General features: G+C 38.0%; 2 protein-coding genes across 8 annotated transcripts in view; one reads left to right on the top strand and one right to left on the bottom strand.

Annotated features, from left to right (window-relative positions):
* RPGRIP1L (RPGRIP1 like) overlaps positions 1 to 17,695 on the bottom strand; it is a 93,172-nt gene extending 75,477 nt beyond the window's left edge. Inside the window, exons 1-6 of one of the 2 annotated variants that reach the window (XR_008960078.1) lie at positions 17,609 to 17,695; positions 14,732 to 14,823; positions 12,770 to 12,914; positions 9,182 to 9,480; positions 5,131 to 5,233; positions 3,676 to 3,819 (exon numbers count right to left, since the gene is read on the bottom strand). Coding sequence is in view for 1 of the 2 variants with exons in the window: in XM_057314089.1 (XP_057170072.1) it covers positions 3,676 to 3,819; positions 5,131 to 5,233; positions 9,182 to 9,480; positions 12,770 to 12,914; positions 14,732 to 14,816 (776 nt within the window). In the remaining variant the exon portion in view is untranslated. The remainder of the gene's footprint in view (positions 1 to 3,675; positions 3,820 to 5,130; positions 5,234 to 9,181; positions 9,481 to 12,769; positions 12,915 to 14,731; positions 14,824 to 17,608) is intronic. The other variant, XM_057314089.1, reaches the window with a different exon arrangement.
* A 212-nt stretch (positions 17,696 to 17,907) lies between these two features.
* The window catches only part of FTO (FTO alpha-ketoglutarate dependent dioxygenase), a 415,235-nt gene continuing 414,163 nt past the window's right edge, over positions 17,908 to 18,979 (top strand). For all 6 annotated transcript variants that reach the window (XM_026494768.4, XM_057314090.1, XM_044382390.3 and 3 more), the window contains exon 1: positions 17,908 to 18,016. In XM_026494768.4, the coding sequence (XP_026350553.1) occupies positions 17,972 to 18,016 (45 nt within the window). In that variant the 5' untranslated portion in view covers positions 17,908 to 17,971. The remainder of the gene's footprint in view (positions 18,017 to 18,979) is intronic.

Genomic DNA, 18,979 nt, shown 5'->3' on the forward strand with positions numbered 1-18,979 from the left:
ACCATACAGTGGTTATGCAGGAGGATGTCTTTGTTCCTAGAAGATATTTAGAAATGTACAGAGAGCAAAATGATACATGTGTCTAACTCTCAGATGGGGGCGAGGGAGGGAGGGAAGGAGAGAGAGAGAGGGTGGAGAGGAGAGAAAAGTGCTCACGCATGTGTGTGCAGAATTCACAAATACACGAAGAGGTGAAAAGGTATGTGAGTGTTCATGCGACTATTCTCGCAACTTTTCTGTAGGTGTGCAACTTTTCTGCAGGTGTGCAATTTTTCAAAATAAAAAGCTGGGGAAGAACTTAAGAGTGCCAGGAAGTCACCCTGTGTGTGCCTAGAGGGGAAAGATGGAGCCCCTAGAGCAAGCTGTTTCTTACACTGCATGGCTGCAAAAGGATTCTCTTTTAAGATTTGACAGTCTGCTGTCGACCAAAGGGAAGAGGGCAAGTCAGAGTGTCTGGAACAGTATAGGTTAAATTTCCTCCACTGGGATATTATGGAACTTACATGATTTTTAATTAAGAAGGTAAACACCCTAACATTTACTAAAAAAAACCACTTAGTACAAACTAGTTACACATTTGGTAAGAGTATAAATATTTTTGGAGTTGAAAAAGCCAGTAAAAGGTAAAATCATTCTGATTTTAATGTTCATGTACATGTGTTCACTGGTTACTGCTTTGCATTTAATTTAAGACGGCCTTTTTAATAAGCAGAAAATGTGCATTTTTATATTGTTTAAATTTTAATATGCATTTTTGTTCAAAACAACACAGACATTCAGGCTACTTGTAAATGATACAAGATTTTTTGCTAATGAGGCATTATGTAGAACATATGCAAAAATCACAACTCAGTCTTCCAAAATAGACCACAATAACAGGAAAAAACATGATTTTAATAAAAAAGAACAGCACTGGGCTTTTACTTCAAAGCAATTAAGGGCTTTGGATAACCAAAAGTTTATGTCAAGTTGATGCCAAACCAAACTGGTCTATTAAACACATACTATGAAGAGTTTCTGTAATATTCTATGAAAAGGCTCTTTGCCATAAATATCAAGCACCGTACTCTGAAGATTACGACTATGTTAGGTTCATGTTTGAGAACAAGGAGCCCAACATCCTGATCAGACTTCTAGGATTTCAAATTTGAAATAATGTATCCGTGAAAGAGAAGTTTAAATATGTTTTCCATTTTGTGATTTTTCTTTACAGTAAATTATACCAAGTTTTATATTCTCCCCAACGTTTTTTTCAACAGTTTTCCATTAGTCTCAAAAAATTGCTGTTACACATAAAATTTTGAGCTATGTGTAAACATATGAGAAAAAAAGACTTAAAGATCTTTATTGGAAGTCATTTCTTCAGTTTTCAACAACTGTATTTCAAGGAACAATATGCTATTTACTAAAGGTACCTTTCCTTTTCTAAGCAAATAACATGTGATTTTCAATATTATAAAATCAGTGAGGTAGGATACAAATTGGTTTATTTCTCTGGCCTCTGCAACAAAAGTTCCTTTACCTATTATACTCATTTTGTCTTGCTTCTAATTCCTGATGTGACAAAAGAGACTGCTATCGAGTGAATAATATAGCTGCCTAAGGAAGGCCTTAGTTTAGTTTTTAAGGTAAACTCATCTAGGTGTATATGTTGGTATCTCTTGCTGACAATATTTATAGGAGAAACCATGCATACCTGTCTATCGCTCCATTTCTTCTGCTGTTCTAGTCCTGGACTGAAGGACTTTTTGATCTATCTTTCAATGAACACTGAACACTCCCATTCCTAGACGATCATATCCCTTTGGAAGAGGCAATGGCCAACACAGTGTCCACCTTACTCTTTGGGAATCAAGAAATAGAACAGAGGAAGTAGTCTCTGATAACCTTGTACTCAGCTGTTGAGTAAAGGTGATAGGGGTAGGCTCTAAGCTTGGGCTTGGTCTAAGCATAAAATTTTTATATTTAGATAATATCTTAAATATGGCTGTTAGCAATTTATTAAGATCATATTCAATGTTGGGGTCTGGTCCTTTAGCACTGTTCCTCATAAGGAATCATGTGTTGGTTTTCCAAGAAGACCAAGTCTAATCAGTTCTTCTTCCTAGGGGAACAGAGATAACTCCTAGGTATTCAAGCTGGTTCAAAGCCAGGGTTCAAATTGTATCGTCTAATATAATTCTCAAAAATATTCATGTTTCTTTTGTCCTGCCCTTACAAGGGTATGTAAGTATCACTAAATATACAGAATTTCATTATATAATTTAATTATATATGATCAGATATAATACTAGTCTTTTGAATCTTTAAAATATAAAGCTTATATATTTTCAGCCCACTTTATTGTTTTTAAAACAAGTCTCATATGATGCATCTTTTCCTAGTTTTTTCAAACATTACCATGGCAGGTTAGTTTGTTAAAGGAGGATTAAACTCTGAATCTGAAATGAGAAACTAAAAAATCATACTGGTTTTTCTAAATGAGAACCTAGCCACATAAGCATCATACCATATACACTGGAGGAGGGGGGACAAATGGAGGATCTAGGTCTGGTTTAAAAAGCATTAAGAGAGAAGTAAGAGACACAAGAGATGTCAAATGCAATGTGTAGACCTCACTTGAATTCCATTTCAAACAAACAGGAGAAGACACGTTCAGGGAAGTTTGAATATAGACTGGGTATTAGAGGGTATCAAGGAATTGCTGTTAATTTTGTTAGGTGCGATAATGGCATGGTGTTATGTTAAAAAAAAAAACAAACTGCCCATCAGAGATATATACTGGAGTATTCGTAGGAGAAATGACATCTTACCTGGCTGGGGCTAATTAATTGAAGAAAATAAAGGTGAAGGGACAGGTGAAACAAGATTGGGAACATGTTAATGATTGTTTAAGCTAATGCTGGGTACCTGGCAATTTAATGCACCACTCCCTCTACTTCTTGGTATCCTTGGTCCAAGAAAACAAACAGAAAGGCAAGAGAAGGAACCAAAGGGAAAGAAAAAAAGAAAAAGGGAAGGAAGGGGAGAATGATTTGACGAAGAATGTGGTTAAGAAGATAAAGTCTTGTTGGAAACCCACTGTGGAAGTACAAAACAGGGGAAAAGTATTAGGAACCAAAAATGACAGAAGAGGATGGGAAAGAAAATACAGTACATTATAAAACATCAAAAATGAAGAGGCTGAAGGGCCCCACTGGCATTCACAATAATCAACAGAGTTTGAAGCAGTTTATATATATTTATATTCATATTCATATTAGGAGAGGTAACAAACATCTTTTTGGGACTAAAAAAACTGGTACCATGGTATGGAATTTTTTTAACTTTGAAAAAAAATTTATATGAGGCTGGACTTATTCACAAGATGTGTCAACAGCAGGGTCCTTATCACACATATTTCCCTTGGAAGGTGCCACCAAATGGCATCAGAACTTCCTACAGTTATGGTAAGTGCAACAAAAGGACAAACGAGTGGGGGAAATAAGAGGAGGGGGTATGCCCTTCCACTCGAGCTGTTAGGAGCACTTAGTAGGTCGAGAGTAGGCTTATATGAAGAATGTTAAGTGAAGACATGATTTTTAAGATAGACTAGACTTATCCTTCTATGGCACATGATAAAGTATTTTAAACTAATTTTGACCTTATCAAAGTGATATTTCTGTTTTAACATACCTTTGATCTGTAGCCTGCTGTTCTCGAAGCTGAAGAAGAGATAACTCAATTTCATTTTCTTTTCTCCTCAACTGAGTTTTCAGGATCTCAGCCAAGTGCTCTAACTCTTCTATCTGGCCTCTCTGTGACTGAATAACATTTTCTCTGAAATAAAGAACCTTTACAAGAATTTGTAGTTTGAGGAAAAATCTGCAGTATTCAAGATCAGTACAAAGGAAGTTCTTCATAATAAAGAGCAAGCAGAAGTTAAAAATTTTAGCTTAAGTGCCTCTGCATATAGTGAATAGCAGATTAAATGGGACAATTTAGAAGTGCATATGGAATAATTCAAAATACTGCTTTTTATACAATAATATCCTAGACGATAGCCTGGACTTCTGGTTCAATTGAATTCAATTCAGTATTTATTGGTTACCTACTATGTACTCCACAATCTGCCCATCTTCAGACAATTTACACGCTTTTGTTCTTTCCTACGTACATCTGCCCAGACCACTCAAATTAACACTTCAGAGAGAGAGCTCAAGAATTTGCAAAACATAACAGTGGTTTTTTGCCTGTACTTATTTATCTCTACCATGTATGGCAGCATCCCAGTGTAATGAGCCTCAGGGAACCTCTATGATCCCTGTTTTTTCAGCTGATTAGCAGGTAACAAGATTAGGTTTAGTCTTTAGGTTTTATTCCTTTGCAGGCTAGTCATTGTTGTAACTGGTATTTAAAATATACAAAAGAAGTAATCTGAACCCCACATTATTCTTAAGCAACTGTCTAAAGTGTGATGTTATTTCATGTTTTCTCTCCTCATTCAGAATTGTTACTTTTTGATGATCCAGGTGAAGGACTGTAGGTAAGTTGGAACCTTATCTTCATTTGTGTGACTCCTGGACATTGAACCCATGAGGCTTTCATTAACTGGGAAAGTAAGTGAAATGTGGCAGAAGTCACTTTTTTGAAACCATAGTATGATGAAGAATGCAGTACTATAGAATCACAGTGAAACAAAATCTGAAATCCATATGTGTTTGATAACTCCAAACTTTTAAGCCACTCCCTCCAATTCTTTTTTTTTTTTAACCACAAAAAGGCTAATTAATTCAGGATCTAAAAAAAAAAAATTACCTGTAGTTTTTCTGAGAATGGAAACGTTGTCCCTAGAACTTATACTATTCTAAATGACTGGGCTTTATGCCATTCCTTTGGGGAGAAAATTATAATATAGAGGACTATTCTATAAACCCTTCCACTGATGCAGTTGGTTAAGTTGTTCATTTTCCTCATTTTATTGGAAACATGTTATATAATATCTGTTCTTACCCCATAGATCTAGATGTATTTAGTGGAGCAAATTATTTGTACATAAACCAATTGTGTTTAAAATAAAGGAAAGGGAGGGATCAAAAAAGACATGATCAATAAACAAAGTTCTAAAATGACCACAAAAAGAATACATACAAATTTCTTATTTCTCCTCTGGCTTCTTCAAGTAAACTGTTGCCATATTTTGTAAGCATGGGTTGTAGAGTTTCTGTTACATCGACATCTTGGAATCTAATACCTAGAAGTCAATCAGTAAGATTATAAAAGTGAGGGTGGGAAAGAAGGACTCTTGATTTACCATCATGAAGAAATTTGAAATATAAGAAAATTTCTTAAGTACTAAGAGATATGTGCTCTATAGTACAGAGAATCAGAAATCCATTGCCGAAGGGAATACCGTTAGCATTAAATGTACATAGCAGCAGGTATTGCCCATTAAACAAATTCTACTATGGAAACCAAATTACCTAGAAATAATTTTTTTAAAAGATTTTATTTATTTATTCGACAGAGATAGAGACAGCTAGCAAGAGAGGGAACACAAGCAGGGGGAGTGGGAGAGGAAGAAGCAGGCTCATAGCGGAGGAGCCTGATGTGGGGCTCGATCCCACAACGCCGGGATCATGCCCTGAGCCGAAGGCAGACGCTTAACCGCTGTGCCACCCAGGCGCCCCTACCTAGAAATAATTTGATTCAACTCAGATTTGGAACACCTAAATTCATTTCTGAAAGAACCAAAGTAGGGTTTTATAATAGAAGCTAAAGTATGAAGGAAAAAGATTTCAAAATCTTGACTTTTTTAAAGTATTTTTGATATAGATTTAAAAAATTTTTTAATTAGTTATTCAGATTCCTTGACCTTATATATTGAATCTTGTCTTCATTTGTGTGACTCACAGATACTGTGAGTGTAAGTCAAAATGTTTCCTGTACTTTGGTTTATTCCATCTCAATAAGAAAATCCATATTTAAACAAAGGTAATTCAAAAAGGGATCACCAATGAGATTCCTTTAAATAAAACATTCTGCTGGTGCCCTTAAAATATTTTTCTTGTAGGGGCGCCTGGGTGGCTCAGTCGTTAAGCGGCTGCCTTTGGCTCAGGGCGTGATCCCGGCGTTCTGGGATCGAGCCTCACATCAGGCTCCTCCGCTGGGAGCCTGCTTCTTCCTCTCCCACTCCCCCTGCTTGTGTTCCCTCTCTTGCTGGCTGTCTCTCTCTCTGTCAAATAAATAAATAAAATCTTTAAAAACAAAACAAAAATATATATATATATTTTTCTTGTAAAAATAGCTGCAGTTTTACAAGTCTAGTCCCATTGTCAAACATGAGACATAATTTTAGTTATATGATTACACTTATAAAATAAATTACTAGAGCTTAAGGTGGATAATATATGACAAATAATTCAGATTTTTAATGAAGCATAGTCTCAGACAAGGTACAGATAAAATTCATTATTTTAAGAAGTTTATTTTCAATTAGAATAGAACTATTATTTGCTATTTCCAAAATTTTCAATATCTATTGTTATAGTCCAGACTAAAGAAAAGTCTCTGCCTAAAACCATTAAAATAGTTTACTGTGTTAAAATCTGCCAATTTTGGCAGTAATGCTAATTCTTAAGCTTTTCCTACATAAATCATGGAAAAACTACACATCACTAGCAAAATTAAGAAAAAATCTACTTATCCTTAACGTAATCTTAAAACTTACTGTGTACCAGTGGTTTGCCAATGGTTACATTTTTTTTTTTTAAGATTTTATTTATTTATTAGACAGAGACAGCCAGCGAGAGAGGGAACACAAGCAGGGGGAGTGGGAGAGGAAGGAGCAGGCTCCCAGTGTAGAAGCCCGACGTGGGGCTCGATCCCAGCTCGCTGGTATCACGCTCTGAGCCGAAGGCAGACGCTCAACGACTGCGCCACCCAGGCGCCCCTGCCAATGGTTACATTTTAAAGCATACACAGCTTGTAAGAATCTTTGTTCTACTGGTTCCTCAATAAGGATTGTTTCTACATTACAATGATCACACTTTAAACCAGTACTTTCCATTCCTTCTCTCGCCCAGGCACATATAGAAAATGGGAATATGCGTACAGCAGCTTGGGGGCAAGGCTGCCTGTAGCCAGGGAGAGTCGAGTGTTCTCACCTGGCCACCCTACGCTGTGGTACTTCTGACAAAGTATGGTGTTAAGTCCCAGGCTCAAAGGTGGTCTTGAAGAGACTCTTAAGATTACTAAGGTTTCAGCCCTGATGATGGTGCCTCAAGTTTACTCAGAAAGATACTGGCTGAGAAAGCATTCATCACCATCTAGCGCTTTGTGCGGCTTCTATGTCCTGGACTCTGTCCCAAGCAGTGAAAAAGGTCTGAATTACTAAGCGCATATAAACACAAGGAGAAATTTAAACTTTGTAGTCACATTTTAAAGACTGTGCAGCTCTGTGGCTCTTTTTTTCTTTTTTTTTCCCTATAGGAGGAAACTTCCACCAGACTCTTCTATCTAAACAGCAATTCATAGCAGATTAGTTTGCCACATTAATCTACAATTTGGGCATTGCTTCCTTATTTAAGTATACAAGACCTTACAGACCTTGGTGATCATCTTGCCCTGCTTCAGTCACAATGACCAAACTAAGGTTGAGGGAGGGTAAGTGACTTTTGAAAGGTAAAATATACTACCATGGAGTTGCCATCTTTGGAACTTTTTTCTCATCTGGTGTTATCACTCCATTTTACAGATGGGAAAAATGAGGCTCTGAGAGGTCAAGCGCTCTCTTCCAAGTATTTTTAGCAGCAGAGTGTTTTTTCTAATTTGTAATGTGCTATGATTGCTTTGGTTATATCAAAGTCTACTGCCGATCTCACAAGCTAGGTATAGCTGAGCCCTTTCATCCTGCGGCTGCCTCCTGCCTATGTGGGGGCCTTACTGACTTCAAGGGAACTCTGCTAGGGAAGAGAGTGTGTCAATATTTTGGCTTGGAGAAAAAACAGAAGAACATTTTCTCCTTTTTCTGTTTATGTGTCATGTTTTCCTCCTCCTCGATGAATTGAAATGAAAATTTTACATGACTTTTTGTGTCCCTCAAAATGTTTGGTCTTTATGTGAAGCATGTTCCAAACGAATATCAATTGCAGCTACAATTTTATTTCCCTCCCTAGTAGTTGAAATTTTAAAAATGTTACTTAAAATATTTATTGACTTTTCACCTCATTATAAATTAAGTTTGTCCATGGGTGGGGAGAATTGGGAATTTTTATTAGCAGTATTTAGGTTCTTTCTATTAAGTTTCATCTATGCAACTGAACTGCTTTGTGTGGGTAGGTTTTAAGTGATTCATTCTCAAAATGAGGAAAGTGACTGACCTATGATCATTTTTGGAGATGGAGACCTTTATGGTCACTTGCTTAAATCCTTTTATTTTACATGGAAGGAGCAAGTTCAGAATGATTACGTGACTTGTCCAAGGTCACCAGATAGTAAGTAGGGGAGCAAGAACCCAATTTTTTAAACCCTTAGCTATGTACACATTGCACTGTCATGCTGCCTCCATACAATGAGAGATTTAAACAATTCCGCAAATTTTGTAAGAGGTCTTTTGACAAAGAAATTAAGCGTGATCATTCGAGACTGAAAGCGTGATCATAAATAAGCAAACTAGCTGGTTTCCCCATTTGCCTGAGTCAATGTGATTTCCGTCTGCAATACGGAAAACCAACTCAAACTAAACTCGTATTTTATACAGTTTCACACATGCCTCTCATATCAGGATAAATAACTGTATTCAGTGTTTTACTCAACAAATAATTTTCAGGTCAATATTAACATTTTATCAAAACGCAAGTCAAAAAACTATTTTTCTGGGGCGCCTGGGTGGTGCAGGTGTTAAGCGCCTGCCTTTGGCTCTGGGCGTGATCCCGGCGTTGTGGGATCAAGCCCCACATCAGGCTCCTCCGCTAGGAGCCTGCTTCTTCCTCTCCCACTCCCCCTGCTTGTGTTCCTCTCTCGCTGGCCGTCTCTCTCTGTCAAAGAAATAAATAAAATCTTTAAAAAAAAAACAACTATTTTTCTATTTCTAAAGGTACTTAAAAACATGAGAAATACAGAAATACCGTGTGTGTGCGTGCGTGTGCAAAACAATCTACTAAAAGACTTATATTTAGGATTTAATATAAGCTGATTTTACCTTTCCTGGGGCATTCTTGTAAGCCTGCATTTTCATTCACTTTTCTACGCCCAGTGTTAACACGAGATTGCACATAATTGTATGGCGTTTGCCTGTAACCCTGGATTTGAAGTTGCTGTTTGGCTGAAATGAGTCTGTTTTTGAGGACTTCATTCTGTCTTTCAAGCTCATGAACTTTCTCTTGCAGCTGCTCCATCATTTCTTCCATTTCCACATCTCGTCCCAGCCGCTTGGGGCCGCCACCAACCCGCTCATATCTTTTCTTGTCATTAACTAGCCGTATTAACTTGGTGGCCATTCTAGGGAAATAATAAAAAGATGAAAAGGAATGTGAGAAGTCAGCATAAAATGCATTCTGTTGAAAGGAACATAATCACTGTGAGGACTTCAGTGCAGAACCTGAATAATAAATTTCAGGTTTTGATGTAACTATTACTGCCTGTGAAGAATCCTTTGATGATAATTGAAACCACTGGGCAACAATCTGCTTTATAGCACTGACAAATAACAGTTTCCTAAGGCTTATCATTTAAGGTTAGTAAAGAGAGGACACATATTTACTCCATATGTTCCTCAAATGCAATTTTTAACGCATGACCTTATGTAGGAATGCTGTATGCACTTAAATGTAGCTACAGATTGTGGACGTGGTGGATTATAGATGCGAGCCACAGTAAGCTACAACTTTTGAAAAGTGTGTTAAGACTACGCAGCATTTAGGTGATATGTTTTAGGTGAACTGTTTCCAGGTTCTCTAAGATTAAGACATGTTACAAATACAAAAATGTTAGGAGGCATAGGTACACACAGATAAAAAGCCCAATGAAAAATTCAGAGAAACCGAAACGTGCCACTAAGTGTTGCATAGTGCCTAAGAAACCTTCACGTTTAATGGTAGAAAATACTTAGATGCGGAAAGTATTATTTTAATGCTACCTTTAAATTTAGACATAAGTTGTGCTTTTGACATCTTAAGAGTTTATACCTTTCATTCTTTTAAGTCTTGATAAAAACTGGTTAGACAGAACAAAAGACAGAAAGGGCACATGGGGGTGATGTAATATACACGTACGGAAAACATGCCTGACAATGAATGGAAAAATCTTGGCAGGACAAGAAAGAAAAGGTGGCTTTGATGAGAGACACAAGTTCAAGACTTTACAAAATTGGTCGCACATCTTCAATAGCTGATTCTAGTTTACAGTGAATCTATTTTTATAAAGAGCCAGACGGAGATTGAAAATAAAAACTCACTTCATTTTTCTTTAAACGGGGTTTGCTTTATTTTAGCATGGTTATGGACAGAAGCTTTTACTTAAGAGAACAAAAGTGAAATAAAAAAATCCTTAATAGCTTTGGGATGTCATAGAACAACCTTTTTTTGCCCTAAGCGGAGTCCTCTGTAAAAGCAGTAGTAATACATGTCTATCTACACTTCTGGCTACTCGGCCTACAGCATGTGGCATCAGGGAGAGCTATGCATAACATAATCAGTTAAGATTGTTTTCTCTTTCCCTTGAGGCAAATCCATTAAACATGCTTTATAAGGGATATAGGATAATAAAAACCAAGATCCAAGAGAACCACAAACACCCTAGTAAAATAATCAATGGATTAGTTCCTTTTCCACCTAATCCAGAGAATGATACATCATTGGGAAATCTGGGCAGGTATCATACGCCCAACAGAGCCACACACTCTATCTAGCCCTTATGAGTTTAGGATCCTTAGCCCCGCCCAATGGCTTAGTCATAGAAATATGGTTGCCATTTAAATGAGATGTCAACCTAAATATCTGAATCTTTTGTTACAGAGAGACTTTCACAGAGATAGAGATCACATTCAAAAGACACAGGTTTAATATAAAAAAGCAGTCAACATGTGGAGAATTAATGACCCAAATTTTTAAGGAAAGAAAAGTACATCAGAGGGGGTTTTAAATTCCTTCAAGGATGTTCAAGCAAACTTTTGTCCAAAAACAAGATTCCATGTTCGTCCAGTAAAAGCAATAATTTTCATTTGTTTGATGTGGTTATTTTGTGGTATTAACACATTGTATGTAATTTGGTAAAGTTTGAGTACTTATTTAAAAAGGTGGTTTATCAAATCTACATTTATGCTAATGTGATACTAATTACATCTTAAAGATAAATTTAGGGGCACCTGGCTGGCTCAGTTGGTAGAGCATGCGACTCTTGATCTTGGGGTTGTAAGTTCAAGCCCCACGTTGGGTGTAGAGATTACTTAAAAATTAAAAAAAAAAAAAAAAAGAGTAGTTCTACACGTGCCTCTAAGTAGTGTCCATGGTGTGAAATTCAGAAGGATTTTAGAGCTTTGGGTCATGGTGGTCATTGATCACTACTCTCAGGGCTAAGTAAAATAACATCCCAGGAGGTTAAATGGCTTGAACATAATACCACAGGCCAGTGGCAGAGAAATAATAGAACACATGCATACAGCTTGACTCCTAGCCGAGTCCTTTTTTCATTAAACTACATGGCTCATTATTAGTTTGTTTTATATTTTCTGGCTAGGACAAATTACTAATGAGGTCAAGACTGTGAATTCAATTCTTTTACTGACCAATTAGGCTTACAAAGGAAAAAAAAAATTGTTCAGTGGTCATAGAGTACATTCCTCATTCTGATAGGACACGTGTGTGTTACTGGTCAGAAGAGGAATCAGGCAAGTGAGTCACATGTCTTGAAAAAAGACATTATCATGACTCAAAAACGAACTCAAAGTAAGAGCCCCATACACAGCAGGTCAGTGGGTCATTAAAACAAAGTCCGCAGAGTAGAAACTGAACTAGAATCACCCCTTTAGGATGCATTCTAAGCAGAACACCCCCCCACCCCACTGTGGCCTGCCCCCCATCTTCTTTCTTCCATAGCTGTCTCACCTTTTCATTTAACCTAGAACATGAATATGAATACAGGCCTGTTGAAGCTTACAAATAGGAATGTGCTTCTTTTTGTTTTTAATGCCACACATTCTGAAGATAGCCAAGGTGTTTCTGAACAAGAAGGAATGAAAGAATATCTACTCTTAAGAAGCTATCCCAGCAAAATTTTTTTGCACACAAATCAAGAGACAATGTAGAGACTCTTTGAAATAAAGATTCTAGACTCATCCAAGCAACGTTTAAACATGTTCCAGATATTGAAGTGACGTTTTCATTAGTAAACCCCAAATCTTAAGGGAACATGCACTCTAACAAGTTAGAATAGCTAATTACTTTTTCAAACTTTCATTTTAAACCAAGGCATTTAAAAAACAGATGCTTTGGCCATTTGCTTATTAAACTATAAATATTAAACCAGAAGTTATTTATAGATATGATATACTTGTGGCACTCTTAGCTATTAGTTCTTTCATATAGCAACTTCAGACATAATAAACACTCATCATCTTTTTGGTTTATTATTCTAGTTTGTAAGATTTTCCATTTTTAAAAATTGTATTTATTTACAACCTGTCTTGTTCCAAAAAAGATTCCAGGTGGAGTTTTCAATTAAGTTTATAAAAAAGCGTATCCTCCAAACTTTACAGAGTCAGGAGAAAAAGCTAAAAGCTTTTTATCATAACCTTTTAATTTTATCCTCTTGCTTGCGGGCATGCTGTTTAAGCAAAATGTTCTCATCATGCAAACGCAAAAATCTGTCTTCCAGTTCCTCACGACTGATACGTGACACTGCCTGGCGAGACTTCATTGTCCGTGTTGTTGACGTTTCTGTAAAAATGCCAAGGTAATTAATAGCGGGATTACTGAAAATAGTCTCTAAAAATGATAACTGCTGATATTAATATAATCTCCGATGCATTCATCTTTTTTCCTTTGTGACCCACAATTAAGATTGTTTTAGAAAATGTTATAGTGTTGTTTATATCACCAGAGGGGACAATAATAATCTTTGCTATTAAAAGTTTACATGCAATATTAAGGATTTGAGCAATAACAGTATCCATTCAAAATGGTATTTATTTTTTTTTTTTTTAAAGATTTTATTTATTTATTTGACAGAGATAGAGACAGCCAGCCAGAGAGGGAACACAAGCAGGGGGAGTGGGAGAGGAAGAAGCAGGCTCATAGCGGAGGAGCCTGACGTGGGGCTCGATCCCGTAACGCCGGGATCACGCCCTGAGCCGGAGGCAGACGCTTAACCGCTGTGCCACCCAGGCGCCCCCAAAATGGTATTTAAATAACCATTCTTTAAGAATGTAAGATGGAACTCTGATTCAATAAGACTTTTTAATTTATATGCTCAATGTTGAAAAAAACAAAAGTCAGAGTACCTAAAAGTATTTTTTTTTTTTTTTTTTACAGAGGCAAGTGTTATAACAATAATTTGGTGAACATAAGATATTTTTCAGAGCTAGGTATGGGTTTTGGGTTCTAGAAAATACCTGTAAAATTTGAAAGTACAAACAAACCTTTGTAAATCATTTATAAGCTGTCTTATATATTTTTAAAGAACTTTTATACCTTTTAGCATGTGTATATGATTTCTTACATATGCTTAAATTTGGTATTTTCCATATCACTGGCTAATTTGCATTAATCATCCAAAAGAAACAAAGAACAAATGGACCAAGGTTAAAGCCCCTATGGTGGGTTACTGAGGGCAAGAATTGAACTTAAGGTAGCAAATTCCAATAAACAGCTTTGCACAATTAACATTTATTTGTTTTTGAATACCTGGTACTCCACCAAAGACCTAAGGCAAAGCTTATACATACTTTTTACTTTCAAAAATAAAACCTGTATCGTCACAATTTATCTTTTTCAATGAACAATGCATTGACCACCTTTCTGTGGTAGTTCAAGGTGGTCACTTGAATTGTTCTAATTAACAGGGGTATGCAGACACTCTTGTGGAATATATTTTATATCACGGCTGTCTCAATGACAAATGCACTAGTATGACAGCAGAGCTGACATGTTATATCCACAAACAAAAACACAGCTCTATATTCTGAATTGTTCCTCAAAGTAGTGTTCTTCATTCTCAATTTGAAAGTGATTTTTTAGCTTTAGGGCAACCACTAAGTGATAAAAGGATAAAGGAAACCTTTAATGTATATTAATCTGATAAAACAAAGTCAGTATCAGTTGGATAAACAAACCATTTTGAGATACTCTACTTGAAAGGCCAAAATTTTTAAATATGGCATTTCCTCCCATATAAAATTTAAACATAAAGAAACATTTTAATGGTGAATGTGATTTAAACCAGGCAATTCGATTTGGAGGCTTGATACTCTCTGTGTAGTTTCCACTGATGTGTGGAATTTTAAAAAGATGATTTATAACAATTCTTTATCAGAACAGAGGGGGATTTTACATTTTCTATGAGCTGTTGATAATTGATGCATGCAGTAAAATACCATATGTTGTTCTAAACTCTCCATGTTCCTGTTTAGTCCAATCAAGAGCTATATAGTTACTTAAATGGCTTCGTTTGTAAGGATATCAGAAATACTTTAAATTAAAAGAAAAGAAGTTACTGATCAAAGTTCATAACGATAATAAATAACAGCTGGCCATACCTTGTAGCCCTCCCACTCCAGAGAGGTTTAGGCCTATATCTTTCACAGGCAGGTCTCCTGCCGTCTCATCAGTAGGACCAGACATGGCCTATCTGTGGAGAAAAGAAAATTCAAATAAAATCTTTCCAACGTATAACACTAACTATCCAATGGAATGAACCAAATAAAATGAATAAAGCATTAGGGCTTTAACGGACATCTACTGCCCACATGTGCTGCTTGAAGAAGGCGAAAGCTTCTATTTTAAAAGTAATACTACATTCAATCAGTGTTCCTTTCAACAGTATATTTCCTATAGTTTGCTTAGGAAATGAGGTAAGATTATCATTCTTCCTTCTCACTTCTTATTTCTTTATCTGAACAAAAACAATTCCCCCAAATTTAAGAAATACTACTTCTCAGTCCCCCACCCCCTTCGCTGCCCCCAAGAGCAAGCAGGTATCTTGGAAAAAACTTAGTCGGAAAACTTGATTCATATAGTTGTTCTATTATTTACTAGCTGGTTGAGTCACCTAATCTCACTGAGTTTCAATTCCTTAATTTCATTTTATTATTTTTTTTGAAAAAGTCATTTTACTTAGTTTTACATATACATATCTTTTTTTTTTTTTTAAGTAAACTCCACCCCCAACACTAACTCAGGACCCGGAGATCAAAAGTCACATGCTCTACTGAAAACTGAGCCAGCCAGTTGCCACAGTTCCTTAACTTTAAAAATGGAGAAAATAATAGCTATCTCAGAGTTATTCTAAGGGTGAGATGGTAAATTAAGCAGTTAGCACATTTGCCTGGGATGCCAATATTACTTGAATATTAATTTTTAGCCTGGTGTACCAATGAACGGGTAGGTCCAAGTTTTACGAAAAATGGTTCATAAATTCACCAGCTGACTTTGTTTTTGTTCTGTCCTTTCTTTGTTGCCATGAGGCCTAGTCCCAGGGCTTCCTACCTCAACATACAAGCTGTCCAGTTAATTCTGGCATCTTTACAGTTTCTATTCTTCAGAGATGCACCACAGTATCTCAGTTTTGTACGCGGATATAAACAGTCCGTGCAATGTCTAGTATGTGGGGAAATAAAAGGTTTTATATTTTCATTTCAAACCACCCCAAAAGCCAAATGCAAGCTACCAGTGAAGATGCCCTAAGGCAGAGGTTCTCAATCTCTAGAATGTTGGGCCTAGAACGCAGAGTCCAAGAGAATGCTCAGCTTATTTGTCTTGTGCACCTCTGTACAGTATTCTCAGAGCCAAACACAGAGCCTGGCACACAGCAGGCATTTGCTAAATAGTTGCTGAATGAATGGAATCCATGGAGCTTCAGGTTCTGTAGACCCAAGAGATGGTTTATAAGATCTTGTATGCATATGTGTATATGCAATTATCTTCAGGGAAAGGGTTCACAACCTTTATTATAACTCATCAAAGGTTGAGAACCACTGCATTTAGCTGTGGCATAAACGAAACGAACAGACATATACCTGAGAGATCACCTCCTCCTTTTGGAACACTGCTACTGGAAAGGTCAGTTTTAGGAACCAAATTATCAAGCAGTTTAAACATAGGACACTTGTGAAAATGATCACTCTGCCATGATAGAGTTATGGTAACTTTTATAATAATGATGATGGTGGTGGTGGTATTAACATTTACTAAATGCTTACTAAAATGTGCCAGGCACTAAGTGCTCCGATAATACGAATTAATCAAGTGTCTCACAATATCCCTGTGAGGTTGTTGCTGAAATGATTTCTACTTTACAAACAAAAAAACTAAGACACAGCTTAGGTAACTTGCCCGAGGTCACCCATCTTTGAAGCGGTTGTCTGGTCATATTTTTGACTGTCATGACTGGGAAGGTGGACGGCAGTGTTACTGGCATCTAGAGGCCAGAGATGATGTTAAACATCCTACAGTGCACAGGAACCACAACAAAGAATTATCTGGCCCCAAATGTTAATAGCGCCGAGACTGACAAACCCTGCACAATGCTGTTACACCTCTTCAATACCATCTAATGTTATCCCTCCTTGCACACCATACTCCACTCACAACTCCTCCTTTAGGTTCCTCAAATCCATGGTACCCTTGTCTTGCTCAAAGCCTTTGCATTTGCTGGCTCCTCATTCTTTGGGGCTCAGTTCAAAGGTCACTTTCTCAGAGATGCCTTCCCTGATCACCATGTGTTAGAGTACGCTTCCTCCCAAATTCATCACTGTTTATTTCCGTTGCAGCAATCATCTCTACCTAAAATTATCTTATTTGTTTACTACCTCATTACTAGTTTGTTTCCACTAATACAGTATAAGCATCTCGAGATGGGTATCAGTCCTATTCACAGCGGTAGGGAACAGTGTCTGGGGCAAGATGGGCACCAAGATTAATATTTACCAAATGATTAAATGAACACCTGACATTGAGACTAAAATGGTAAACAGAATTCCCGCCTTTACGTAGTTAATAAGCTATGGGGATAATCAGACAATAAAAAAGTAATTATAAATAATTAAGCAAACAATAGGCCATTCAGGAAGCTTAAGGGTCTACCAACCAACTCTTAACCCAAGGCTAATGAAAGAACTGTGTTTATGTGCTCTTCTACTTAAAGAAGGACTTGGATAGGCACGGCAATTAGCATCAACTCTCATCAGCTAGGGTTTAAGGCTGGGATATAAAATTTCAAACCGGTGCTGGGCGTCGGGATAATGGGCGGGCTGTGAATCAGGCCTGAGGATGTGGTGTCTCATGCGGGGCTGCTTTTCACGCGAGCAGAACTCTAGTGCTTTCTCTAGGCGTAGAGCCGACCCCAAGACCCTGACCCGTGCTGCAGGTAGACGGTGGGCCACCTGCGTCCCCCTCGACTCCCCCAGAGTACTCACCGCCACTCTCTCCCCGCGGCTAGTTACCGTTGCTATAGCGCCGACGGCGTGTTGGGCGGCTGACCGAGAGGAGCACGGGAAAAACATGGCAGGCTCCGTTGCCTCCTGGGAAATGTAGTTTTCCTGCAGCCCTAGCCCGCCCGTTCTCCGCGTAGCTGTCGGCCCTGGGAAATTCTCGTGCCCCAAACCCCGAGGCGCTCTCGAGCGTCGCCGCCTTGCATCCTGGGAATGGTAGTTCTCATGGCTCTGACGGAGAATGGCCCTGGGCGGGAGCAGGACGCCGAGAGAACTACAAGCAGGAGGCGGGGTCCAGGGAGAGGGATCTACGCGGCTAGCAGTGGCGAAGGCGACTGTAGCGGCAGCATGAAGCGGATCCCGACCGCCGAGGAACGAGAGCGCGAAGCTAAGGTATGTCGGCCTCTCCGGAGGCTGGGGTCCTTCGTGCACTTGTAGCTAGGGGCCGGGAACCGGAAGGGCTTGGTTGCATGGCAAGCGGACGCACGGCCTTAAGCCAAGGGATGACAGGGCCTTGTCAGTAAGGGAACCAGAGACATTGGGGGATATACATTCATGCTGGTAAGGATGCAGGCCTAGTCCCGTTGGATCTGCTCACCAATGAGAATCACGACACCCATTTCCTTTTCCTGCTTCTGCACCTCATTCCTTGGTCAAATTTGTAGCTACCCTGGTGCCTCAGTTTACCGGACTCTCAGATGACTCTAATTATAACAGTTGTTCTTTCTCTTAAGTAATGGTTTTCGAGGACTGAGATTGTTTCAGATGGAGTATCTGTGCGGTCAGATGTGTTTATTTGGAACAGTTGTCTCAGTTTGTGTCCTGTGTCTTCAGCACAGCGAATATGAATCTAACTACAATCCTATTTTCTACCTTTGGGGTTTAGCTTCTGGTAGTTGCCATTCCATGGATGGTACTAATAACATCTATAGCTACTTCTTTTTTTTTTTTTTAATAGCATTTATTACATGTCAGGTTCCGCATGCAGTTCGTAAAATTTATATTGTATCATGTTCTTACCATAGAAGCTTGCGAGATATTATGTAGATGGAGTATCAACAGTCCTGTTTTACAGATGAAGACTTAAGGTTCAGAAGAATTGAGTGTTTTCCTTTCTCTCACTCCCCAGATCAAGTCCTGTTGGTTTGTTTGCATATGTCAGTAACCTGTCCATTTTTTCTGCCTCCACCACCTTGGACCAAGCTTCCATTATCTCCTTAATGGATGTTGTAATAGTCTCCATATTGGTCTACACTTACTCTACACCCTAACAACTCCTTTGTCCCCTTTCTTCCACCTAGCCAGTCTCTTTTGCACCCTATGGAGAGTGATATTTTCAAAGTTCAAATCTAATCA

The sequence above is a fragment of the Ursus arctos genome, unplaced genomic scaffold (genome assembly GCF_023065955.2).
Source record: "Ursus arctos isolate Adak ecotype North America unplaced genomic scaffold, UrsArc2.0 scaffold_19, whole genome shotgun sequence".
In the NCBI taxonomy this organism is placed as follows: domain Eukaryota; kingdom Metazoa; phylum Chordata; class Mammalia; order Carnivora; family Ursidae; genus Ursus; species Ursus arctos.